This window comes from Heptranchias perlo, chromosome 4, assembly GCF_035084215.1.
Source record: "Heptranchias perlo isolate sHepPer1 chromosome 4, sHepPer1.hap1, whole genome shotgun sequence".
NCBI classification, from domain to species: Eukaryota; Metazoa; Chordata; class Chondrichthyes; order Hexanchiformes; family Hexanchidae; genus Heptranchias; species Heptranchias perlo.
The window spans coordinates 58,601,367-58,628,473 of NC_090328.1; the positions used below are offsets into that span (position 1 = coordinate 58,601,367).

General features: G+C 42.1%; 1 protein-coding gene across 1 annotated transcript in view; it reads left to right on the plus strand.

Annotated features, from left to right (window-relative positions):
• LOC137320957 (aminopeptidase Q-like) overlaps nucleotides 1-26,155 on the plus strand; it is a 131,285-nt gene extending 105,130 nt beyond the window's left edge. The window contains exons 16-20 of the mRNA XM_067982986.1: nucleotides 1,643-1,753; nucleotides 2,878-3,045; nucleotides 4,545-4,685; nucleotides 20,162-20,240; nucleotides 21,909-26,155. Coding sequence (XP_067839087.1) covers nucleotides 1,643-1,753; nucleotides 2,878-3,045; nucleotides 4,545-4,685; nucleotides 20,162-20,240; nucleotides 21,909-22,061 — 652 coding nt within the window. The 3' untranslated portion in view covers nucleotides 22,062-26,155. The remainder of the gene's footprint in view (nucleotides 1-1,642; nucleotides 1,754-2,877; nucleotides 3,046-4,544; nucleotides 4,686-20,161; nucleotides 20,241-21,908) is intronic.
• The last annotated feature ends 952 nt before the right edge of the window (nucleotides 26,156-27,107 follow it).

The window sequence follows — 27,107 nt, forward strand, 5'->3', positions numbered from 1 at the left end:
TTCAGCCCATCCTCCAAGACCTGGAGCCCTAAACTCTGGGAATCCCTCCCTAAACATTGCTGCCTCTCTACCTCACTCTTCTTCCTTAAGATGCTCCTTAAAACCCACCTCTTTGACCAAGCTTTTGGTCACCTGTCCTAATATCTCCTTATGTGGCTCGGTGTCTAATTTTAATTGATAATCGCTGCTGTGAAGTGCCTTGGGATGTTTTACTACTTTAAAGGCGCTATATAAATGCAAGTTGTTGTTGTAAAGGAGTGGAGATTGGAGGAGGAGAAGAGGAAGAGATGTGGAAGAGAGCAATGGAGAAGGGATAGGGGAGGGGGAGGGAGAGATGGAAGAGGAAATAGGAGGGTGATGGGCAGGAGGGAGGATTGAGGAGAAGGGAGAATGGGAGGACGATAAGAGCGGGAACTAAGGCAGGGAATTTATCTCATTGAGTGAGAGGGAGGCTAGCAAACTATCTCAGCGAGAGAGGTAGGCTGTGCGTTCAGTTAAGGTGGCCTTCCATTTGCCAGGGCAGTAATATCAGCTCAGTGGGTGGGAAGCCAGGCCAGGAATGCAATCTCAGCAGAGGAAGGGGGTGGTTGCAGTGAGTTCCCATTCCTTCCAGCAATCAGAGATTGTTGGGGGGAGGGGGGAAATGGACTGACCAACAAAAACAATCAGTCCCGGCTGAGAATCAAATGCCTGTGGGGTCGTAACGTGAGAGGAAGAAATGCAAAAACAGCCGGGACAACAAAACATTCTCAGCAGGAAGAGGGGGTTAGGATGAGTACATGGCTTTATTGAGAAACTATCAATGGGGCCAGAGCAGGAACTGATTTGGGGATTACAGCTGGGAAGCAGAGTGCAGTGGGTCGGCCACTCTGGGAGGATACACGGAAATTTTTGCAGAGCTAAATTTATAAGTGGCAGAGACCAATTGAAATTAAACTTTTATTCACTACACTTAATTATTATTATTTGCAATTACTGTTACGTTACAGGACTTTTAACCTGTTAAGAGCCATCACAGCACCATCTACAGGCATAACCAGTGTAGGTCAATGAGGGCAGGGATGATTGGTGAGCGGGATACAGGCTGCAAAGTTTTGGGTGAGTTGAAGTTTATGGAGGGTGGAGGATGGGAGGCTGGCTCGGAAAATATTGGGGCAAAACTCAACATCAGTGGGAGCGCAAAATGGGCAGTAGCTGATTGGGCGCCTGTTGTACACCCTGTCCGGTTTTCCCTTCAATTGGTTTTAATGGAAAGGATAACAGTGTGACGAGTTTAACGGGTGGCCGATCCACTACCGTCCATTTTGTGGCCCCTTCCGAAGCTGAATTTTACCTCCATTGAGTCTGGAGGTCACAAAGGCATGAATGAGGGTTTCAGCAGAAGATTAGCTGAGGTAGGAGCGGGGGTAGGTGATGTTACAGAGATGGAAAGTCTCTGTGTCTCAAATGGTCCTTGTGATCGAAGCCTGAAATAGGAGTTTTCCATGCATTTTGAAATGGAATGTTGTAACCCACCCAGTGATTTAAATATATATATATTATATATGGTAGTGTAAGGTTAACAAACAGTTTTTTTTATTGCAAATGTGAAGTCACAATAAATAAATGTCACTGACTTGCTTCTACTTAACTTGCCGTCCAGTTCAGTGTTCACAACAACTCTTAGAACAGTGTGTCGACTTGGTCTGAAGGACTGTGTGGATCGAGCAACAGGTCTTTATTCGCAGTGGATGAGTAATCCAAACAATAATACGTAAGTGTTGGTAAATTACAAAAATCAACAAAAACATTAAAGATCTTGGACTTTATTTCCAGATAGCAGCAAAAATGGGACAAAATCGGATGATTAGGCCTACTGTCACATTCCCATCCCGAGCTCAATTTCCCTCCCCCACTGTGGGAAGGGGGAGGGGACCCAAGAAGAAGAACATCCCCCCTTATCGGTGCTGTCTCCACCATCCCCAGGGACCGCCAGGAAAGGTGGCAGTCGGCCCTGGGTCAATGGTTGCATGTCCGCAAATTACATCATTGGAAGTAGAGGGCCTGGTAGTGACTTCGTTTCTCTCCATAATGACCCAAAAGTATATCTAGTTAAGCTCGGACATGACCGAAGCTGAAAGATCTGTTGGCTTCCCCTTTGGGTCTCTTTTGGCTCCATTAACTGATGAGCCACCTCTTTCGATGCTGCCATGGCAGTCCCCCCTAATTCACTGTCAATCTAACTCAGGATGCTTGAAATGATAAATGCCACAGTGCAGTCGGGGATGCTCTTCTAAGGTTGGGACTAAGGCACATTGTTGGTGCAGAGTGGAGGGAGCGTTAATCTGCATTTAAACTGACATGGGAGTGCTCGAATTTGGGCTGTATTTGAAACCTATTGTGAATTAGAATATTTTCAACAAAAACATTTGTGCCTGCCTGTCACCCACTCTTCGTCTGAGCCAAGGGATAATACAAGACCCACTAATCTAAAGAGAAATTGTAAAAAATTAAGTGTAGCAGTTACAAAAAAAGAATTGCCAAAATTAATTTCTTAATTATCTTTGTATTGAATCCAATATTATCCACAGCACCGGCATGGACCTGTTGGGGCAAATGGCCTATTTCTGGGCTGTACATTCTTTGTAACACTTAAATCTACTGAAGTAACTGCTGAAAGGAATACTAGTTGACCATTAAGTGAAATTTTATGACCTTGAGTAGATAGAGGTAAATGTCCAACGCTGCATTCTTGGCAGAGAGTCTCACCTGCCAGAAGCACCTGTCATTCAGGCAGTCATCAGAAAGTTATCCTGAAAACTCAATTTTGTTGACTGAATTTCTAGAATGAATAACTGAAGGAAAATATGAAAACATTGCCACATTTTTGTCTTTCAGAATTCCAAATGATCTCGGAGACATAATCTACTGTGAGGCCATTAAAGCTGGCACTGAAAAGGAATGGGATTTTGCATGGACAATCTTTCAGAATCATACTTCAATATTAGAGGATCATAATTTACTTTTTGCTATGGGTTGTAGTAGAGAACTATGGATTCTAACAAGGTATTAACTTTCCTTCGTGTAACAGTGTAACAACCCAGTCTTATCTTTATATCTATATCATTTAAAAAAAATTGTTGTGTTTCCTTTTTGTGCAATTTTGTTGGACAACAGTAATCATCGGTCCTTTTCAATTGTTAGTGTCACTTACCAGAAGTCTCATGGGCCAATAGTGATCTTATTGCAAATACTTTTCAGGAATCTCATTGGTCATTAGTTATCCATGTGACCATTCTGTTCATCTCATTTGACTAGAAATATTATAGGCTGCTGGTAAGCACATGATCAATTTAATTATTCCATGTTTAAATGGGAGGTCCCTGGACCAATATCAATATAAGAAGGAACAACAGGAGCAGGGATTCATTTGGTCTGTGGTCACTGCTGCTTATCAGTCCCTGGTAACCATATGGCTGTTTCCATGCTAATCTCTGCTCATTGGTTTTGAACACTGATAGGTCTGTGGAAACAATGTGACTTAAAAATCTCACCTGTCATTGGTCTGTGGTAACCACTGTTCATTTCTGCCTGGCAACAATTATAAAGTGACATAATAGTTCATTTTCAATTCATTTTTCGAGGGCACCAAAAAACTCTTCAGAAATGTGTTAAGAGGTAGATAAATTTGGTAAGTCTCAATGACTGCCAAATAACCTCTCTGGCACTGAAAATTAATTTTAACAAATGTGGAGTCTCATTTCTTCAGATTTTAATTGTTGGACCTTTTTAAAAAAAAAAGTAAATAATTTTTTTTTACTTTTTCTTTCTGACTTTTTCATTTTTGTCTCTTAATTCAATCTTTCTTTCCCTCTCTTTATTTCACTTACTGTTCCTGATTTGACATTGAATTCATTATTCTAACTTCCACTTCCTGGTTCAGTCTCTGTGCAGCTTATTTATGATGCTTCAATCTTATTGGTTAAGGACATACACAGTTACTTGCCCTGTTCACACAGGTCCTAGATGCCCTGTAGAGGGTGACGCACTTTTTGGCTCAGTAATTTAGAGGAAGTTGTTGTGCAAAAGCTCACAGAAAGTCTATGAGCAAGTGCAAGTCGAACAAAGAGCAGAATCCGGCCCAGTGATTACAATACATTATGTATATTTTATATTTAATATCTGATGATTGTAATATATTATAATGAATAAATTAGATTTAGTAAATGATTTAAATATATAATGGGTTTTATTATATTTAATATGTGATTTTAATATTATTATTGCACATTCGGGGAATTAACAGCCTTCAATCTTAGTGGACAAAGCCATAGGAGATCCTGTATAAAACTCTAATCATAAATCTCCTATTGAACTTTTGCAATTTTCATAATGTTCATAATTGGATGTTTTACTCCTGTTCTACCCATGAATATAATTAGTGCCAGGATGGGACCTTTACACAGCTTAAGTCATGACTCGCTTATGAATCTTGAGAATAGATATACTGTACATCAGCAATGATCAATAACAACACATTGTGACTCTTGATTTAATTTTTGCAGATATTTATCATATGCTCTTGATCAGTCAAAGGTCACTCAGGAACAATCATGGAATGTTTTTCGTTATGTGGCAAAAAATCCTATTGGATCGCTTTTAGTATGGAACTTCATAAGGGCAAACTGGGAAACTATTAAAACTGAGTAAGTCAACATGTCTAGAGTGTTGGTTCCATCTGACACCTGCTTCTGAGTACATTTAAGTATGATCTTAAAAATGCATCCAATACTCTGCCATTTAAATATTGCATCTATCGCTAACTGTGATGTGATACATGTCGCAATCTCCTGTGAAATTGTGATACACTAGGGTAGAAGTTCCAATTCTGTATTCGGCAGTCCTCAATATTCCATTCATTCACTTTAATTGGCGGAAAATCACAGCCTGGCAAACACAGAATTGAAATTTCTACATCTCAGTATTTCGATGTTGAGAGGGAAATTTATTTGCATTTAATTGACCATTAATTAATGAATCAATACCAGGACATTTAATAAAGGCATGGCAAACATCTATTGTTGAACAAACTCTGCACACATGAAATTTATTGTTATTATAAGATCCTTTAGTAAAAAAAATTAAATACCGATCTATAGATATATTGAATGAGGTATTGTGAAGTAGTTCCTGTCTGTGATATACTTGTGATTGCAGTGGAAAACTTCAGAAATTAAAGGTTTATAACTTTATATAATGTTTAAAAAAACTGAGGCCGTTTAAAAATAAAATGATAAGACAATATTTTGCCAACTCTGGTCTTCAAAACTCTTCTGCCTTGCAACTTTTTTTCATTTCTTTATTTTATCAACACTGCTATGGCCATTGGTAAATTCTCCTGCTGTGTTGTTTTTAAGCTCTAAGTGTCATACATCAGAAACCAAGACTCATTGTACAGTCTCTTCATCCAACTAGTTTGTTCTCAGGATCTCAAACACTGGAACTCCTGATCTTCCTCAAATAGTCTACAGTGTTCTAAAGCCCAGGTTTGGCATTGCCTAACCACTACTTCCTCATTTAGTTGATCTTCGTGTCTACTCTTCTTTCGTTTGCTCATCAGATGAGAGGGATGTTAGTGCTGGAGAATGGAAAACCTTCAATCATTCCTAGATCAGGTATCTTACAACTGGATGCAGAGTAAATCACCCTCTACTCTACCCTAACAATTTGCATAAGAACCATAAGAGAGAGGAGCAGGAGTAGGCCATTCGGCCCCTCGAGCCTGCTCCGCCATTTAGTGAGATCGTTGCTGATCTGATTTTTACCTCAACTCCACTTTCCTGCCCGTTCCCCATATCGTTTGACTCCCTTGCTGATCAAAATTTTGTCTAACTCAGCCTTGAATGTATTCAATGACTCAGCCTCCACAGCTTCTTGGGGAAAAGAATTTCAAAGATTCATGACCCTCTGGGAGAAGAAATTCCTCCTCATTTCCATCTTAAACGGGTGACCCCTTATTCTGAGACTATGCCTCCTAGTTTTAGATTCCCCCATGAGGGGTAGCATCCTCTCAGCATCTACCCTATCGTGTCCCCTCAGAATCTTGTAGGTTTCAATAAGATCTCCTCTCATTCTTCTAAACTCCAATGAGTATAGACCCAACCTGTTCAATCTTTCCTCATAAGCCAACCCTTCCATACCCGGAATCAACCTAGTGAACCTTCTCTGAACTGCCTCCAATGCAAGTATGTCCTTCCTTAAATAAGGGCACTAGAACTATACGCAGTACTCCAGATGTGGTCTCACCAGCACTCTGTACAGTTGTAGCATGACTTCCCTGTTTTTATACTGCATCCCCCTAGAAATAAAGGCCAATATTCCATTTGCCTTCCGGATTACCTGCTGCACCTGTATGTTGACTTTGTGTTTCATGTACAAGGACACCCAGATCCCTCTGTACCGCAGCATTTTGTAGTATTTCTCCATTCAAATAATATTTTGCTTTTTTATTTTTCCTCCCAAAGTGGATAACTTCACATTTTCCCACATTATATTCCATCTGCCAAATTTTTGCCCATTCACTTAACCTGTCAATATCCCTTTGCAGACACTTTGTGTCCTCATCGCAACTTGCTTTTCCACCTATCTTTGTATCATCAGCAAATTTGGCCAGAAGACACTCTGTTCCTTCATTCAAGTCATTGATATATATTGTAAATAGTTGAGGCCCCAGCACTGATCTTTACGACACCCCACTAGTTACAGATTGCCACTTTGAAAATGACCCTTTTATCCCGACTCTTTGTTTTCTGTTAGTTAGCCAATCCTCTATCCATGCCAGTATATTACCCCCAACACCATGAGCTCTTATCTTGTGCGGTAATCTTTTATGTGGCACCTTATCGAATGCCTTTTGGAAATCCAAATATACTGCATCCATTGGTTCCCCTTTATCCACCCTCCCCTTTATTTCCTCAAAGAACTCTAATAAATTTGTCAGACATAATTTCCCCTTCATAAACCTAGGTTGACTCTCCTTGATTGTATTATGAGTCTCCAAATGTCCTGCTACTACTTCCTTAATAATGGATTCTAACATTTTCCCAATGCATTAGCCTAGAGCTCAGAAAGAGAACCACTTACTTCCCCAGACATCTTTCCTTTTCCTACCCCAGCTGTCCTGTTGGGCCTCTTTGAGTGAGATTATTTATTTATTTATTTCAATGCAAGAAATCTGATGGGCAAGGCAGATGAACTCAGGGCATGGATGGGTACATGGGACTGGGATGTTGTAGCTATTACTGAAACATGGCTAAGGGAGGGGCAGGACTGGCAGCTCAATGTTCCAGGGTACAGATGCTATAGGAAAGATAGAACTGGAGGTAAGAGAGGAGGGGGAGTTGCGTTCTTGATTAGGGAGAACATCACGGCAGTAGTGAGAGGGGATATATCCGAGGGTTCGCCCACTGAGTCTATATGGGTAGAACTGAAAAATAAGAAGGGAGAGATCACTTTGATAGGATTGTACTACAGACCCCCAAATAGTCAACGGGAAATTGAGGAGCAAATATGTAAGGAGATTACAGACAGCTGCAAGAAAAATAGGGTGGTAATAGTAGGGGACTTTAACTTTCCCAACATTGACTGGGACAGCCATAGCTTTAGGGGCTTGGATGGAGAGAAATTTGTTGAGTGTATTCAGGAGGAATTTCTCATTCAGTATGTGGATGGCCCGACTAGAGAGGGGGCAAAACTTGACCTCCTCTTGGGAAATAAGGAAGGGCAGGTGACAGAAGTGTTAGTGAGGGATCACTTTGGGACTAGTGATCATAATTCCATTAGTTTTAAGATAGCTATGGAGAAGGATAGGTCTGGCCCAAAAGTTAAAATTCTAAATTGGGGAAAGGCCAATTTTGATGGTATTAGACAGGAACTTTCAGAAGTTGATTGGGAGAGTCTGTTGGCAGGCAAAGGGACGTCTGGTAAGTGGGAGGCTTTCAAAAGTGTGTTAACCAGGGTTCAGGGTAAGCACATTCCTTATAAAGTGAAGGGCAAGGCTGGTAGAAGTAGGGAACCTTGGATGACTCGGGAGATTGAGGCCCTAGTCAGAAAGAAGAAGGAGGCATATGACATGCATAGACAGCTGGGATCAAGTGGATCCCTTGAAGAGTATAGATATTGCCGGAGTAGAGTTAAGAGAGAAATCAGGAGGGCAAAAAGGGGACATGAGATTGCTTTGGCAGATAAGGCAAAGGAGAATCCAAAGAGCTTCTACAAATACATAAAGGGCAAAAGAGTAACTAGGGAGAGAGTAGGGCCTCTTAAGGATCAACAAGGTCATCTATGTGCGGAACCACAAGAGATGGGTGAGATCCTGAATGAATATTTCACATCGGTATTTACGGTTGAGACAGGCATGGATGTTAGGGAACTTGGGGAAATAAATAGTGATGTCTTGAGGAGTGTACATATTACAGAGAGGGAGGTGCTGGAAGTCTTAACGCGCATCAAGGCAGATAAATCTCCTGGACCTGATGAAATGTATCCCAGGACGTTATGGGAGGTTAGGAGGAAATTGCGGGTCCCCGAGCAGAGATATTTGAATCATCGACAGCTACAGGTGAGGTGCCTGAAGATTGGAGGGTAGCAAATGTTGTGCCTTTGTTTAAGAAGGGCCGCAGGGAAAAGCCTGGGAACTACAGAACGGTGAGCCTGACATCTGTAGTGGGTAAGTTGTTAGAGGGTATTCTGAGAGACAGGATCTACAGGCATTTGGAGAGGCAGGGACTGATTAGGAACAGTCAGCATGGTTTTGTGAGAGGAAAATCATGTCTCACAAATTTGATTGAATTTTTTGAAGGGGTAACCAAGAAGAGAGATGAGGGCTGTGCAGTAGACGTGGTCTACATGGACTTTAGCAAAGCCTTTGACAAGGTACCGCATGGTAGGTTGTTACATAAGGTTAAATCTCTGGGGATCCAAGGTGAGGTAGCCAATTGGATACAAAATTGGATTGACGACAGAAGACAGAGGGTGGTTGTAGAGGGTTGTTTTTCAAACTGGAGGCCTGTGACCAGCGGTGTGCCTCAGGGATCGGTGCTGGGTCCGCTGTTATTTGTTATTTATATTAATGATTTGGATGAGAATTTAGGAGGCATGGTTAGTAAGTTTGCAGATGACACCAAGATTGGTGGCATTGTGGACAGTGAAGAAGGTTATCTAGGATTGCAACGGGATCTTGATAAATTGGGCCAGTGGGCCGATGAATGGCAGATGGAGTTTAATTTAGATAAATGTGAGGTGATGCATTTTGGTAGATCGAATCGGGCCAGGACCTACTCCGTTAATGGTAGGGCGTTGGGGAGAGTTATAGAACAAAGAGATCTAGGAGTACAGGTTCATAGCTCCTTGAAAGTGGAGTCACAGGTGGATAGGGTGGTGAAGAAGGCATTCGGCATGCTTGGTTTCATTGGTCAGAACATTGAATCCAGGAGTTGGGATGTCTTGTTGAAGTTGTACAGGGCTTTGGTGAGGCCACACTTGGAATACTGTGTACAGTTCTGGTCACCCTATTATAGAAAGGATATTATTAAACTAGAAAGAGTGCAGAAAAGATTTACTAGGATGCTACTGGGACTTGATGGTTTGACTTATAGGGAGAGGTTGGATGGACTGAGACTTTTTTCCCTGGAGAGTAGGAGGTTTAGGGGTGATCTTATAGAAGTCTATAAAATAATGAGGGGCATAGATAAGGTAGATAGTCAAAATCTTTTCCCAAAGGTAGGGGAGTCTATAACGAGGGGGCATAGATTTAAGGTGAGAGGGGAGAGATACAAAAGGGTCCAGAGGGGCAATTTTTTCACTCAAAGGGTGGTGAGTGTCTGGAACGAGCTGCCAGAGGCAGTAGTAGAGGCGGGTACAATTTTGTCTTTTAAAAAGCATTTGGACAGTTACGTGGGTAAGATGGGTATAGAGGATATGGGCCAAGTGCAGGCAATTGGGACTAGCTTAGTGGAATAAACTGGGCGACATGGACATGTTGGGCCGAAGGGCCTGTTTCCATGTTGTAAACTTCTATGATTCTATGAGATTGACAATTAAGCCCTTCTGTTGTGAGACACTGCTGAAGGCGCAGTGCCTCGCTGATCGTGAATATGGCCACAAATTAGGTTTCTTATCGCGCATGCCTGGATCCTGTGCTCCTAATTTTCGAGGCGCAACTTGGGGAAAGAAGATGAGTCTTCTCCTAGTAAGTGCGAGCCTCATTTAAATACAGTATTTATTGAAATAAAGTCCCTTGGGTAAGGCACTGCCCACAATATGCACCTCTTCCATATAAAATTGGGACACGGCAGCTGAGCCTGCTCCATTATGTTTCTAAAAGTTAACCTAATGTTGCATAATTGTATTTAGAATGCTTTTTTACATTCCTGTTAATGTTTGCTGCCACTCTGGATGGGATAAATATAGTGAGAGAGGGCCAGATGAAATGTATCCCAGGCTGTTAAAAGAAGCCATGGAAGAAATAGTGGAGGCTTTAACAATCATTTTCCAAACTTCACTGGATACAGGCGTAGTGCCGGGGGATTGGAGGGCTGTTAACGTTTACCGTTGTTTAAAAAGGAAGCATAGGATAGACCAAGTAATTACAGGCCAGTCAGCCTAACCTCGGTGGTGGGCAAATTATTGGAATCAATTCTGAGGGACAGGATAAACAGACACTTAGAAAGGCATGGACTAATCAAGGACAGTCAGCACGGATTTGATAATGGGAGGTCGTGTCTGACTAACCTGATTGAATTTTTCGAGGAGCTGACAAGGAGGATCGATGAGAGTAGCGCAATTGATGTAGTCTACATGGATTTTAGCAAGGCTTTTGACAAGGTCCCACATGGCAGATTGTTCAAAAAAGTAAAGGCTCATGGGATCCAAGGGAATGTGGCAAATTGGATCCAAAATTGGCTCAGTGGCAGGAAGCAAAGGGTAATGGTCGAGGGGTGTTTATGCGACTGGAAGGCTGTTTCCAGTGGGGTGCCGCAGGGCTTGATACTAGGTCCTTTGCTTTTTGTGGTATACATTAATGATTTGGATTTAAACATAGGGGGCATGATTAAGAAATTTGCGGATGAAACAAAGATAGGCCGTATGGTTGATAGTGAGGAGGAAAGCTGTAGACTGCAGGAAGATATCAAAGGACTGGTCAGATGGGCAGAAAAGTGCCAAATGGAGTTCAATCCGGAGAAGTGTGAGGTAATGCATTTGGGGAGAACAAACAAGGCAAGGGACTACACAATAAATGGGAGGATACTGAGAGGTGTAGAGGAAGTGAGGGACAGATCCCTGAAGGTCCACAGATCCCTGAAGGTAGCAGGACAGGTAGATAAGGTAGTTAAGAAGGCATATGGAATGTTGTCCTTTATTAGCCGAGGCATAGAATATAAAAGCAGGGAGGTTATGCTGGAAATGTACAAAACACTAGCAGGGCCACAGCTTGAGTACTGCGCACAGTTCTGGTCACCACATTACAGGAAGGATGTAATTACACTAGAGAGGGTGCAGAGGAGATTTATGAGGATGTTGCCAGGACTGGAGAATTTTAGCTACGATGACCGATTGGATAGACTGGGGTTGTTTTCCTTGGAACAGAGGAGGCTGAGGGGTGATTTGATTGAGGTATACAAAATTATGAGGGGCCTAGATAGAGTGGATAGGAAGGACCTATTTCCCTTAGCAGAGGGGTCAATAACCAGGGGGCATAGATTTAAAGTGATTGGTAGAAGGATTAGAGTGGAAATGAGGAAAAATGTTTTCACCCAGAGGGTGGTGGGGGTCTGGAACTCACAGCCTGAGAGGGTGGCAGAAACCCTCAACTCATTTAAAAAATACCTGGATGTGCACCTGAAGAGCCGTGACCTGCAGGACTGCGGACCAAATACGGGAAAGTAGGATTAGGCTGGGTGGCTCATTTCTCAGCCGGCGTGGACACGATGGGCCGAATGGCCTCCTTCTGTGCCGTAAATTTTCGATGATTCAATGACTCTGTGATTCTTTTTGCATTAGTTGGTTTTGCTGGACAGTGCACTATTTTTGCTTTTTCTCCTTTCTTTTCCTGCAAATACTTCCCTTCATAATTCTTGAGTGGATGATCCATCTCGGCCTCCTCCCGATATCCCCACCATCACAGAAGCCAGTCTTCACCCAATTCGATTCACTCCACGTGATATCAAGAAAAGGCTGAGTGCACTGGATACAGCAAAGGCTATGGGCCCCGACAACATCCCGGCTGTAGTGCTGAAGACTTGTGCTCCAGAACGAGCTGCGCCTCTAGCCAAGCTGTTCCAGTACAGCTGCAACACTGGCATCTACCCAACAATGTGGAAAATTGCCCAGGTATGTCCTGTCCACAAAAAGCAGGATAAATCCAATCCAGCCAATTACCGCCCCATCAGCCTACTCTCAATCATCAGCAAAGTGATGGAAGGTGTCGTCGACAGTGCTATCAAGCGGCACTTACTCACCAATAACCTGCTCACCGATGCTCAGTTTGGGTTCCGCCAGGACCACTCGGCTCCAGACCTCATTACAGCCTTGGTCCAAACATGGACAAAAGAGCTGAATTCCAGAGGTGAGGTGAGAGTGACTGCCCTTGACATCAAGGCAGCCTTTGACCGAGTGTGGCACCAAGGAGCCCTCGTAAAATTGAAATCAATGGGAATCAGGGGGAAAACTCTCCAGTGGCTAGAGTCATACCTGGCACAAAGGAAGATGGTAGTGGTTGTTGGAGGCCAATCATCTCAGCCCCAGGACATTGCTGCAGGAGTTCCTCAGGGCAGTGCCCTAGGCCCAACCATCTTCAGCTGCTTCATCAATGACTTTCCCTCCATCATAAGGTCAGAAATGGGGATGTTCGCTGATGATTGCACAGTGTTCAGTTGTATTCACAACCCCTCAGATAACGAAGCAGTCCGAGCCCACATGCAGCAAGACCTGGACAACATCCAGGCTTGGGCTCATAAGTGGCAAGTATCATTCGCGCCAGACAAGTGTCCAACCGCCTCCCCTTGACATTCAACAGCATTACCATCACCGAGTCCCCCACCATCAACATCCTGGGGGTCACCATTGACCAGAAACTTAACTGGACCAGCCATATAAATACTGTGGCTACGAGAGCAGGTCAGAGGCTGGGTATTCTGCGGCGAGTGACTCACCTCCTGACTCCCCAAAGCCTTTCCACCATCTACAAGGCACAAGTCAGGAGTGTGATGGAATACTCTCCACTTGCCTGGATGAGTGCAGCTCCAACAACACTCAAGAAGCTCGACACCATCCAAGATAAAGCAGCCCGCTTGATTGGCACCCCATCCACCACCCTAAACATTCACTCCCTTCACCACCGGTGCACTGTGGCTGCAGTGTGCACCATCCACAGGATGCACTGCAGCAACTCGCCAAGGCTTCTTCGACAGCACCTCCCAAACCCGCGACCTCTACCACCTAGAAGGACAAGGGCAGCAGGCGCATGGGAACAACACCACCTGCATGTTCCCCTCCAAGTCACACACCATCCCGACTTGGAAATATATCGCCGTTCCTTCATTGTCGCTGGGTCAAAATCCTGGAACTCCCTTCCTAACAGCACTGTGGGAGAACCGTCACCACACGGACTGCAGTGGTTCAAGAAGGCGGCTCACCACCACCTTCTCAAGGGCAATTAGGGATGGGCAATAAATGCCGGCCTTGCCAGCGACGCCCACATCCCGTGAACGAATAAAAAAAATAAAATAAAATAATGATGTAGCTTCCACAGCTTCTTGGGGCAGCAAATTCCACAGACCCACTACCCTCTGAGTGAAGAAGTTTCTCCTCATCTCTGTTTTGAAAGAGCAGCCCCTTATTCTAAGATTATGCCCCCTACTTCTAGTTTCACCCATCCTTGGGAACATCCTTACCGCATCCACCCAATCAAGCCCCTTCACAATCTTATATGTTTCAATAAGATCGCCTCTCATTCTTCTCTACTCCAATGAGTCGAATCCCAATCTACTCAACCTCTCCTAATATGTCCACCTCCTCATCCCTGGGATTAACTGAGTGAACCTTCTTTGTACTGCCTCGAGAGCAAGTATGTCTTTTCTTAAGTATGGACACCAAAACTGTATGCAGTATTCCAGGTGCGGTCTCACCAATACCTTATATAACTGCAGCAATACCTCCCTGTTTTTATATTCTATCCCCCTAGCAATAAAAGCCAACATTCCGTTGGCCTTCTTGATCACCTGCTGCACCTGCATACTAACTTTTTGATTTTCTTGCACTCGGACCCCCAGATCCCTTTGTAACTGCAGCACTTTCCAGTTTCTCGCCATTAAGATAATAACTTGCTCTCTGATTTTTCCTGCCAAAGTGCATAACCTCACATTTTCCAATATTGTATTGCATCTGCCAAATCTCCGCCCACTCACCCAGCCTGTCTATACCCCCTTGTAGGTTTTTTTATGTCCTCCTCACTCTCTACTTTCCCTCCCATCTTTGTATCATCTGCAAACTTTGATATGTTACACTTGGTCCCCTCCTCCAAATCGTTAATATAGATTGTAAAGAGTTGGGGACCCAGCACCGACCCCTGCAGAACACCACTGGCTACTGGTTGCCAGTCCGAGAATGAACCATTTATCCCAACTCTCTGCTTCCTGTTAGATAACCAATCCTCCAACCATGCCAGAATATTACCCCCAATCCAGTGATTCTTTATCTTGAGCAATAATCTTTTATGTGGCACCTTGTTGAATGCCTTCTGGAGACCTGGTACTCTATTTAAATGGCCAATTTTACTGTTAAAAAAAAACTCTGCACTGAAAATCCTTCGTCCTTCTGGAGAGCCTCTATCATAATTCTGGCTGGAAGAGCTTGAAATTAAGGTGGGACCTGGATATTCCAAGTCCTGGCCTTAAGTTGGGCATTCCATGAGGGCTTATAAGATGCAAAGCCTTCACCCATCACTTAGAAGGGATTATGTTAAATAAAATTACAATAATAGTCCAAGTATGCTATATGTTACACAGAACCAATCCAGATTTTTTCACTAGCCACTACCCTGCTTCAACTCTAAGGGGTAGAAAACTGGCACAACAAGTGCCAATTTCATGCAGCGATGTCCTGTGCCCGATCAGCGCACAGATACAGGCACTGCCATATTGGCACAGGTATCTGCCCAGACACCTATGGCGCCCGCCCGAAACAGGCGTTAGGCTCCTCACATATGTAAATGAGAGGCTTAATGCCTGTTTCAAGACCCCTGCTCTAAATTGGTCAGCAATGTGCTCCACTCAGGATTCTTCATGGGTCGCTACGATCGCCACCAAAGACATAAGCTCTTGTTTTAAACATTCCTGAGAGCTGCTGCCGGCCGGCAATTGGTCCCCCTCTCTTTGTCCTTCCGACCCCATCCCAGGACTTACCTTAGGGCCACTACCGAGCAAGGGTGAGTTGCCTCTTGATACAAAAGTACCAGCAGTTCACCCAAATTAATACTATGAGGCCCAAGGCCTCATTTTGGGGCAGACTCATGCCTCATGCCTCATGACGATGTCTGTGCGCCGTGGGTTATGCGCACAAAAATTGGCCATAACTAATTTTTATCTCCAAACCTCCATTCCCAGCATCAGACCATTAACATCTCTGCCACTCAAGACTCTGAACTTTGGCTATACCCAGTTGCCAGGCAATAGGAAATTGATCCTGCTGCATGCTGCACTGCTCCCCTCCCTGTGCTTCTTTCCTCAACTAGCTGCTCCACCTCTGGCTCATGCCCATGTGTGAACAACACCATGGGCGATCTACCAGTACAGTGGGTGAAAGACATGAAAGTTAAGATCAAGAAGCCGTATGAGGTCCTCTTATTAATGTTCTTTGTTTCCTTTGCAATTTCACATGGAACACTTCCACTGGTAAATTTTCTGTGATGTGTTATCACAGCATCAGTACCGATACAGGGATCAAAGTCAAATGCTGCTTTATGTCCTGTACACTTAAGCAGAAATCACAGTAAGAATCCAAAGCAGTTCTCCTTACATCAGACACCCTCTTACATAATTGAACTTCACTGCAGCAGGTGGGAGAAGCATAGCCCTAACCCCACCCACCTACATGTCCTCTCAGAGTGAGCCTACTTTCTGTTTGTTTATAGCGTACATTTCATTCATTAGATGTTAATTCGATGTTCAGTCATATCACCTATAAAATCTTGTTGTGCTTCATCACAGAATTTTGCCTTTCTTTGTTGCTTATTCTGCTCTGTGTAAAGTTTTGCTTTATCACAGGATTTAAGAGCATTAAGTATTGTTTGCGGACAGTGAAGAGACTTGTTAGCTCTCAATAAGTGATCACCCTATTATCACAGGTACATTTTGATTGGCTGATCCATGTCCACACATTATACCTCATTCCATCTTGAAAAATATTATCGTAAGAATCATATGTTATGGAGACCACACCTGGAGTATTGTGTGCAGTTTTGGTCTCCTTACCTAAGAAAAGATATACTTGCCATAGAGGGAGTGCAGCGAAGGTTCACCAGACCGATTCCTGGGATGGCATGACTGTCGTATGAGGAGAGATTGGGTCGACTAGACCTGTATTCACTCGAGTTTAGAAGAATGAGAGGGGATCTCATTGAAACATATAAAATTCTGACAGGGCTAGACAGACTGGATGCAGGGAGGATGTTTCCCCTGGCTGTGGGGTCCAGAACGAGGGGTCACAGTCTCAGGATATGGAATAGGACATTTAGGACTGAGATGAGGAGAAATTTCTTCATTCAGAGGGTGGTGAACCTGTGGAATTCTCTACCTCAGAAGGCTGTGGAGGCCAAGTCACTGAATATACTTAAGAAGGAGCTAGATAGATTTCTGGACACAAAAGGCATCAAGGGGTATGGGGAGAGAGCAGGAATATTGTATTGAGATGCAGGATCAGCCATGATCATATTGAATGGTGGAGCAGGCTCAAAGGGCCGAATGGCCTACTCCTGCTCCTATTTTCTATGTTTCTATGTTTCTATCATCATTCAGTAAAGTCAGTTTAAAAAACATATTATGCATAAATCAATAATTTTGATCCCAGTTAATTTAAAAAACTTGTTTTTTTGTGAATTTTTGTAATCATCAGGGTGAAGGATGTTGCTGCTGAGGAATAGAATCATAGAATCATAGAAAAGTTACAGCACGGAAAGAGGCCATTCGACCCATCAAGTCAGCGCTGGCTCTATGCAAGAGCAATCCAGCTACTCCCACTCCCCAGTCCTATCCCCATAGCCCTGCAAGTTTTTTCCTTTCAAGTACTTATCCAGATCCCTTTTGAAGGCCATGATTGAATCTGCCTCCACCACCACCTCAGGGAGTGCATTCCAGAACCTATCCACTCGCTGTGTAAAAATGTTTTTCCTCATGTCATCTTTGGTTCTTTTGCCAATCACCTTAAATCTATGTCCTCTGGTTCTTGACCCTTCCACCAATAGGAACAGTTTCTCTCTATCTATTCTGTCTAGACCCTTCATGATTTTGAATACCTCTGTCAAATCTCCTTTCAGTCTTCTCTGTTCAAAGGAGAACAACCCCAGCTTCTCCAGTCTATCCACGTAACTAAAGTCCCTCATCCCTGGAATCGTTCCAGTAAATCTTTTCTGCATCCTCTCTGAGACCTTCACATCTTTCCTAAAGTGCAGTGCCCAGAACGGGACACAATACTCCAGTTGTGGTCGAAACAGTGTTTTATAAAGGTTCATTATGAATTCCTTGCTTTTGTACTCTATGCCTCTATTTATAAAGCCCAATATCCCGTATACTTTTTTAACTGCTTTCTCAACCTGCCCTGTCACCTTCAACGATTTGTGCACATATGCCCCCACATCTCTCCGTTCCTGAACCCCTTTTAGAATTGTGCCCTTTAGTTTATATTGCCTCTCCGCGTTCGTCCCACCGAAATGTAACACTTCACATTTCTCTGCATTAAATTTCATCTGCCACGTGTCCGCCCATGCCACCAGCCTGTCTATATCCTCTTGAAGTCTATCACTATCCTCCTCACTGTTCACTACATTTCCAAGTTTTGTGTCATCTGCAGATTTTGAAATTGTGCCCTGTACACCCAAGTCATTAATATATATCAAGAAAAGCAGTGGTCCCAGTACCGACCCCTGGGGACACCACTATACACCTCCCTCCACTCCAAAAAACATGCGTTCACCACTACTCTGCTTCCTGTTACTTAGCCAAGTCTGTATCCATGATGCTTCTGCCCCCTTTATTCCATGGGCTTCAATCTTGATGACAAGCCTATTATTTGGCACTTTATCAAACGCCTTTTGAAAGTCCATATACACCACATCAACTGCATTGTCCTCATCGACCCTCTCTGTTACCTCATAGAAAAACTCTATCAAATTAGTTAAACACGATTTGCCTTTAACAAATCCATGCTGGCTTTCCCTAATCAATCCACACTTGTCCAAGTGACTGCTAAGTCTGTCTGGGATTATCATTTCTAAAAGTTTCCCCACCACCGAGGTTAAACTGACTGGCTGTAGTTGCTGGGATTATCCTTACACCCTTTATTGAACAAGGGTGTAACATTTGCAATTCTCCAGTCCTCTGGCAGCACCCCCGTATCTAAGGATGTTTGGAAGATTATGGCCAGTATCTCTGCAATTTCCACCCTTATTTCCCTCAGCAACCTCGGATGCATCCCATCCAGACCGGGTGACTTATCTACTTTAAGTAGAGCTCGCTTTTCTAGTACCTCCTCTTTATTAATTATTATCCCATCCAGTGTCTCAACGACATCTTCCTTTACTGAGACTCTGGCAGCATCTTCTTCCTTGGTAAAGACAGATGCAAATTGCTCATTTAGTACCTCGGCCATGACGCTCTGCCTCCATGAGTAGATCTTTTTGCTCCCTGAACGGCCCTCACCCTTCCTTTTACTACCCATTTACTATTTACATGCCTATAGAAGACATTTGGATTCCCTTTTATTTTTGCCGACAGTCTATTCTCATACTCTCTCTTTGCTCTTCTTAGTTCCTTTTACACTTCCCCTCTGAACTTTCTATATTCAGCCCGGTTCTCACGTGTATTATCAACCTGACATCTATCATATGTCCCTTTTACTCTCTATCTCTTTTGTCATCCAGGGAGCTCTGGCTTTAAATGCCCTACCTTTCTCCCTTGTGGGAATGTACCTAGATTGTACCTGAACCATCTCCTCCTTAAAGGCCACCCTTAAAGAACACTTTCCATTTTGGGTATCTGGCTATATTTTCCCCAATTTATACTCGCCCTGATTTTTTTGCTTACATTGAGGACCAGAGAAAAATATTACCACTTGAATCAAGTACTCACCAGGTCAGGTATAACATGGTTAGATAGAGAGTGTAGCTCCTTGTACTCTTCTTTCACAGGTGCCTCAGTACAAACCTCAAAAATAGTCCCTATGTGGCAATTTTCCAATTAAGGCATCTTTGAGAGAGACTGTTGATATAGTGCTGAGTTGGCAGAAATTTTGTGCTTTGGGGCCATGGCCAGTAGGAACTAAGTTAAGTTTGCCCAAACTAATTTCATATAGGAACGTTACAACCAGTAGACTGAGAAAACTTTCACTCCATCTGTCCATACTAGATTCAAATCCAGGTCCTGGAGATGAAAGGTAGCTCTCCAAAGAAATAACTTGCATTTATATAGTTCCTTTCATGGTCCTCAGTATGTCCCAAAGTACTTCACAACTAATGAATATACTTGTGAAATTTAGTCACATGAGATGAATGATCAGATAATCTTTTTTGGTGGAATTGGTTAAGGGAAGAATTTTGGTCAGATTAGGGGGACTCCGTGCTCCTCTTCAAATAATATTTGGGATTTTTCAGTCCACCTAAACAGCAGATGGATCCTCAGTTCAATGCCTCTTCCAAAAGACAGCACCTCCAGCAATACAACAATCCCTCAGTACTGCACTGAAGCATGGTTCTACATTATGTGCTAAAGTCCTGGATGGGACTTGAAGTCACAACCTTCTGACTCAGATGCAAGAATGCTACCGACTGAGGCACGATAGCACTAATAATATAATTTATATAAGATTGTCATTGTATTTATATTTCAAATTACTTTTGTCCTTCTCATTGTAGCTATATAGATTACGATCATCTGAGATCTGTATTCGAAATTGTGGCGGAAGGATTTTCAACTGATTTTGAGCTTGAAGAGGTATGAAAGTTTGATATAAGCTTTGCAAATATAGATGCTGTATCAATACTATTAAATGCAGTATTTTAAAATGGCCTAATTGGCCAAAAAGATAACAATAAACACGAGAGCCAAGATATGAGAGTAAAACCTAGAGCCAAATGTGCAAGTACAAAAGGAGGGGATTGACTATAAATCCTCAGTCACAACAACAACAACTCGCATTTATATAGCGCATTTAACATAAAATCCCAACTCACTTAATGGAGGTGTAAAGAAAAAAATGGATGCCACACACAGTGACCAAAGCACGGCCAAATAGGTGGGTTTCAAGGAGGGTCCTAAAGGTAGTGAAGAGGCGTAGGGAATTCCAGAGTATGGGGTCTATGCAGCTCAGGTCACAGGCACCAATGGTGGAGTGAAGTGAAGGGGATGCACAAGAGGCTGGAGTCAGAGAAATAGCAAGTTTGGGAGGGAAGTGTAGCACTGGAGGAGGTTACAGGGATAGGGAGGGATGAGGCCATGAATGAATTTACACACAAGAATGAGAGTTTTAATATTAGAATCATAGAATCATAGAAGTTTACAACATGGAAACAGGCCCTTCGGCCCAACATGTCCATGTCGCCCAGTTTATACCACTAAGCTAGTCCCAGTTGCCTGCACTTGGCCCATATCCCTCTATACCCATCTTACCCATGTAACTGTCCAAATGCTTTTTAAAAGACAAAATTGTACCCGCCTCTACTACTGCCTCTGGCAGCTCGTTCCAGACACTCACCACCCTTTGAGTGAAAAAATTGCCCCTCTGGACCCTTTTGTATCTCTCCCCTCTCACCTTAAATCTATGCCCCCTCGTTATAGACTCCCCTACCTTTGGGAAAAGATTTTGACTATCTACCTTATCTATGCCCCTCATTATTTTATAGACTTCTATAAGATCACCCCTAAACCTCCTACTCTCCAGGGAAAAAAGTCTCAGTCTATCCAACCTCTCCCGATAAGTCAAATCATCAAGTCCCGGTAGCATCCTAGTAAATCTTTTCTGCACTCTTTCTAGTTTAATAATATCCTTTCTATAATAGGGTGACCAGAACTGTACACAGTATTCCAAGTGTGGCCTAACTAATGTCTTGTACAACTTCAACAAGACATCCCAACTCCTGTATTCAATGTTCTGACCAATGAAACCAAGCATGCCGAATGCCTTCTTCACCACCCTATCCACCTGTGACTCCACTTTCAAGGAGCTATTTGAGGCATTGAGGACCAGGAGCCAATATAGGTTAGTGAGAACATGGTTGATGGGCAACTAGACAGTGCAGGATAGGATACAGTTTTCGATGATCTGATGTTTACAAAGGGTGGTGGATGGGAGCTGGCCAGGAGAGGATGAGAATAATTAAGTCCAGAGGTGACAATGGCATGGATGAGTGTTTCTGCAGCAGATGGGCTGAGGTGGGGCAGAGACCCTCTGTGTGGGAAAGAACTTTTCCTCTTTCCAGCACTTCTCCACAGCCAGGCAGTTAAGAGCTCAGCAGAGTAGAAAGAAAGTCTCTTTCATACTGATTACTGAGAGTTTTTTTGAGAACTCCTAAACAAGGCAGAAGTCACTAATAGGCTTTTAAACCAAAGTAAACACATTTCCATGACTCAGCTTATTCCTACATTTATATGTTTCTTTTATAGTTCGAATTATTTCTGAACAGTACCACTGATGAAGGAGAATGGTCAACAATTGTTAAACAGCTCATCAAAGAATCACGAGAGGCTTTTAATTGGAAGAAGAAAATTCATACTCAAGTTCACAATTGGTTGAGTGAACATGTACCTGAAGATTAAAACGACATAAAAAATTTCAGGAACATAAAATGGTCCATAAGCCCAAACAAGCCCATCCTTTTTCACAAATCAACTCGACCTACCTAGTTTTGCAATGTATCCTTCAATCCCTTATTTCTCAAAAGGTCTCTAACTCATTTACACTGATTGCTTCAATTGCCTTTCCTGTTAATTTACTGCATAATACTTTATTATTTTAGTATAAAAGATATGCTTGACTTTCCTCCTACTTATAAATTCTTAATTTTAGCGTGGTCCTTGGCATCTATCCCTTCACCCTGATGAACAATAAGTTGGGCTCAATGATGTTAATTCCTTTAATAATCTGGAAAATTTGAATCAGATTACCTCAGTTTCCTCTTCTCTAAAGAAAGCAAGCCCAATTCTCTTAACTTTATGCCTGATAGACAGAATTATCTTTGTTGCTCAGCTCTGTTAACCTCATAAGGGCACTACTATTCTTCCTGTGATTAAGTGATCAGAAATGCGCACAATACTACAGATGGGGTTTAACCAATGCCTCAAATAGCAACGATGTGACCTCTTTCAATTGTACACTATCACTCTGCTAATGCAATCCAGTACCTTATTTACCTTTTTTTGCTGCAGCTGTGCACTGTTCTTACTGTTTCTTAGATTTATCCACTATAACCCCAAGATCTCTTTCCTGATCAGCACTTTGTACCATTTTCCATTTAACACATATTCATTCTTTTGGTTATTTGTTCTTATGTCAACCATTTCACACTTAGCCGCATTCAATTCCATCTGCCATGTACAGGCCATTATCCAAAAGATCTAAATCCTTCTGACTCTGATGTAAGTTTTCCTTATTATATGTGTGGCCTCCTATTTCAATACCATATAGAATTACAAAGCCTGTACAGCACAGAAATGGGCCATTCAGCCCAACAGGTCCATGCTAGTGTTTATGTTCCACATCCTCCCATCCTTCTTCATCTGACCCCATCAACATATCCTTCTGTACCTTTCTCCCTCATGTGTTCATCTAGCTTCCCCTTAAATGCATCTATGTTAATTGCATCAACTACTCCTTGTGGCAGTGAGTTTCACATTCCAACCACTCTCTGAATAAAGAAGGTTCTCCTGAATTCCCTATTGGATTTATTAGTGTCTATCTTATAATTATGGCCCCTAGTTCTGATCTCCCCCGCAAGTGCAAACATCTTCTCTACGTCTACGCTATCAAACCCTTTCATAATCTTAAAGACCTCCATCAGGTAATCCTCAGTCTTCTCTTTTCAAGAGAAAAGAGCCCCAGCCTGTTCAATCTTTCCTGACCGGTATAACATCTCAGTTCTGGTATCATCCTAGCAAATCTTTTTTGCACCTTCTCCCGTGCCTCTATATTCTTTTTATAATATGGAGACCAGAACTGTTGCAGTGCATGGAACAGTATAACCATTTCAAAAGTTTCAAATAATTAAAAACAGTGAAGGTCCTAAGATTCATACTTGAGGTACTCCACCTGTTGCCTCACCGCCTGAAAATCTCCTATTGATGGGCACCCTGAAGTAAATGTTCATCTCTCGCTTTCCCAGTACGTGCTTGACACGCCGGGAGCACATATCACGAATTCCAGTGCCCACCCATCACAATTTTACGTCCCTTAATTTGTGCCTGAATTCCTAATGTTCCTCCTTGGCAAGAAAAGCTCAGTACCAGGATCATTAAAGAAAAAATTTATCCCTCTCAATTTTCTGTTTTTAAGCCAATTTTCCATCTAGGAGCATATATAGGAACATAGGAACAGGAACATATAGGAACCAGATAGGAACATAGGAACAGGAATAGGCCATTTAGCCCCTCAAGCCTGTTATGCCATTCAATAAGATCATGGTTGACCTAACTCCATATACCCGCCTTAGCTCCACATCCCTTAATACGTTTGGTGAACAAAAATCAATCAACCTCAGATTTAAAATTAACAATTGAGTCAGCATCAACTGCCGTTTGTGGGAGAGAGTTCCAAACTTCTACCACCTTTTGCGTGTAGAAATGTTTCCTAACCTCACTCCTGAAAGTCCGGGCTCTAATTTTTAGGCTTTGTCCCCCAGTCCTGGTCTCCCCAACCAGCGGAAATAGTTTCTCTCTATCTACCTTATCAGTTCCCCTTAATATCCTGAAAACTTCGATCAAATCATTCCTTTATCTTCTAAATTACAGGGAATACAACCATAGTTTGTGTAATCTCTCCTCATAATTTAACCCTTGGAGTCCAGGTATCATTCTAGTAAATCTACGTTACACTCCCTCCAAGGCAAATATATCCTTCCTAAGACGCGGTGCCCAGAACTGAACACAATTCTCCAGGTGTGGTCTAACCAGGGCTTTGATTAGCTGTAGCATAACTTCTACCCCCTTGTATTCTAGTCGTTTAGATATAAAAGCCAGCAATATCTTAGCATTTTTGATTATTTTCTGTACCTGTCCATGATATTTTAATGATCTATGTACATGGACCCATAAGTCTCTTTGGACCTTCACTCTTTCAAGCATTTCACCATTTAGAAAGTACACTGATCTATCCTTTTTAGGTCCAAAGTGCCTAAATTGAAATCCATCTGCCACAGTTTTACCCATTCACTTAATCTATTAATATCTCTTTGTAATTTTATGTTTCCATCTACACTGCTTACAATGCTGCCTGTCTTTGTGTCATCAGCAAATTTGGATATGTGGCTCTCCATCCCATCATCTAAGTTGTTAATAAATACAATGAATAGTTGAGGTACCAAAACAGATCCTTGAGGGACACCACTAGTCACATCCTGCCAATTTGAGTACCTGCCCATTATCCTTACTCTCTGTCTCCTGCTGCTCAGCCAATTTCCTAACCAGGTCAATAATTTGTCCTCAATTCCATGAGCTTCAAATTTAGCTAACAGTCTCTTATGAGGGACTTTATCAAATGCCTTCTGGAGGTCCATATAAACAACATGATTTATCATCTTAGCCTTTAACCACTGAAATGGAACCTTGTCGAAAGATTTCTGAAAATCTAAGTGTTTACCATCAAAAACATTTCTCCTGTTCACTATGCCACTAGTGTCTTCTAAAGATTCCAGCAGGTTAGCTAAACAAGACATCTCTTTCCTGAATCCATGCGAATTGTCCTTTAATAAATTGTACTTTTTCAAGTGTTCACCAATTAAGGGTTATATTTTCCTCTTTCCTCTAATTTTAATGAAAGAGTAGAAACAATGTTGCCCACTTTATACTCGTGTCAATTTTGTTGCCATACTCAGTGGAGGAGACTATCATCTAGAAATGATTAGCGTATGTATGCTTAATAAATTCGTGTGACATTGATCAGGAAATTCCTCAGGGCTACTCCCAGGGTTTCTGCCACACTTCCGGCGAAGTTAGGCTGCTGGAGTGGGAGCAACTCAGGAAATTCCCAGCCATTATTTTCCCTGTTGTTTTACCAAAGGAATTAATCTGTTTAAAATGAATAATAATTTGCATATACTAATACTGCACACAGTAATTTCTAGGCTTATATCCCTAGATCTCTAGATTGTTTCAGAGTTTCCCAACCCTAAGGCCGAGATTTTCCAAGACCCCATACTAACAGCAGGACTTCAAACACAGCAGCCAGCTTATCAGAAAACTACAGGTGTATTGTTGAAATTTTTTGTTAAGCCGCTTGCTACATGTGAGCCCCACTGGTGGTGTCGGGTCTCAGAACATTTTGCCCATAATTTCATGGTGTATGTCTTGACCTCTTTGAAATGATGAACCTATTTTAGCTACCTTCCAATCCTCAGGATTCTCTCCTGACTTTAACAAACCTTAAAAAAATAATTGCTGTTTAAAACATATTTAGTTTCAAATGGTATTTCCTTTAAAACCTGCGGGTGTGAGTTGTTCTGACCAGGTACTGTGTTGTGAGAACATCTAACCCTTTCCTGCCATATCCTTTATATTATCCAGCTCTTCCTCTGCTGTTACTGGAAATTTGGGGTGAAATTCTCCTATAGCCCATGTCACTGGCAGGACTTCACATGCAGCGAGTGTCTTGGGGGTAATTTTAACATTGGTGATAGTGTAAATAGGGCAATATTGGCGCGGCCGCCCGTTGTACACCTTTCCTGAGTTTTGTTTCCTTTGAAGTCAACGGAAACAAAAATTGGGATAGGTGTATAACAAGCAGCTGATCCGATATTGTCCCATTTACACTATCACCAAAAGTTAAAATTACCCCCCTTATCAAAAAAAATCACAGATTTATTGCTCCCGGTTTTCTGATAAGCCACTTACTGCATGGGAGACCTACAGTAGTGTGGAGTCTCAGAAAATGTTATCCTTGATATTTAACTTTTCCTCCTATTCCGAAGAAAAAACAAATATGAATTAACCATTTAGTAACTTGCACTATCATTTTGCTCTTTGTTTAGCACGTGTATATTTGAAAAACCTTTAATCATTACTTGAGATATTCTCACAATATGTTTTATCTGCCAACTTTCATTCACTTGTTTTTGCATGTCTTTATACTATGCTTGTACAAGCTGACTCAGCCTTGAGAAACATTGAATTAAAATCCATTTCAAATTGTACTTTGTTGCATTTTCATAATCAAGGACACTGTAAAGTTTATATACCTTCTATGTAATTCTGTACATGAAGTGGTTTAAAAGTATATTTATCGAGTACCCACAGTTTATACTGTTGATGAATAACTTCTCAACCTTAGGGACCAACATTACATTAGACATGTATCGCTATGGGCTATTGTAATTAAAATATTTAAAAGTATAATCATTCTGGTGAATTATTCAATTTATAAAGTTTTACTTTGCCTCGTTAAGTATCCAATGCTCTTTCACAAAGTAAAGCTGAAAGATTGCAATGACTGCCATGGGTTTCAGGAATAATTTCTGATAATTATTATGCTGAGTTTTGGCATAAAATCTGGTGTATAAGTCACATTTGTATTAGTCTCTCTATTTTATATTTGAATTTTCCTAACAATATTTTTGTAACTTTGTAGAAGTCACCATTTATATTTTTGTAAAGAAA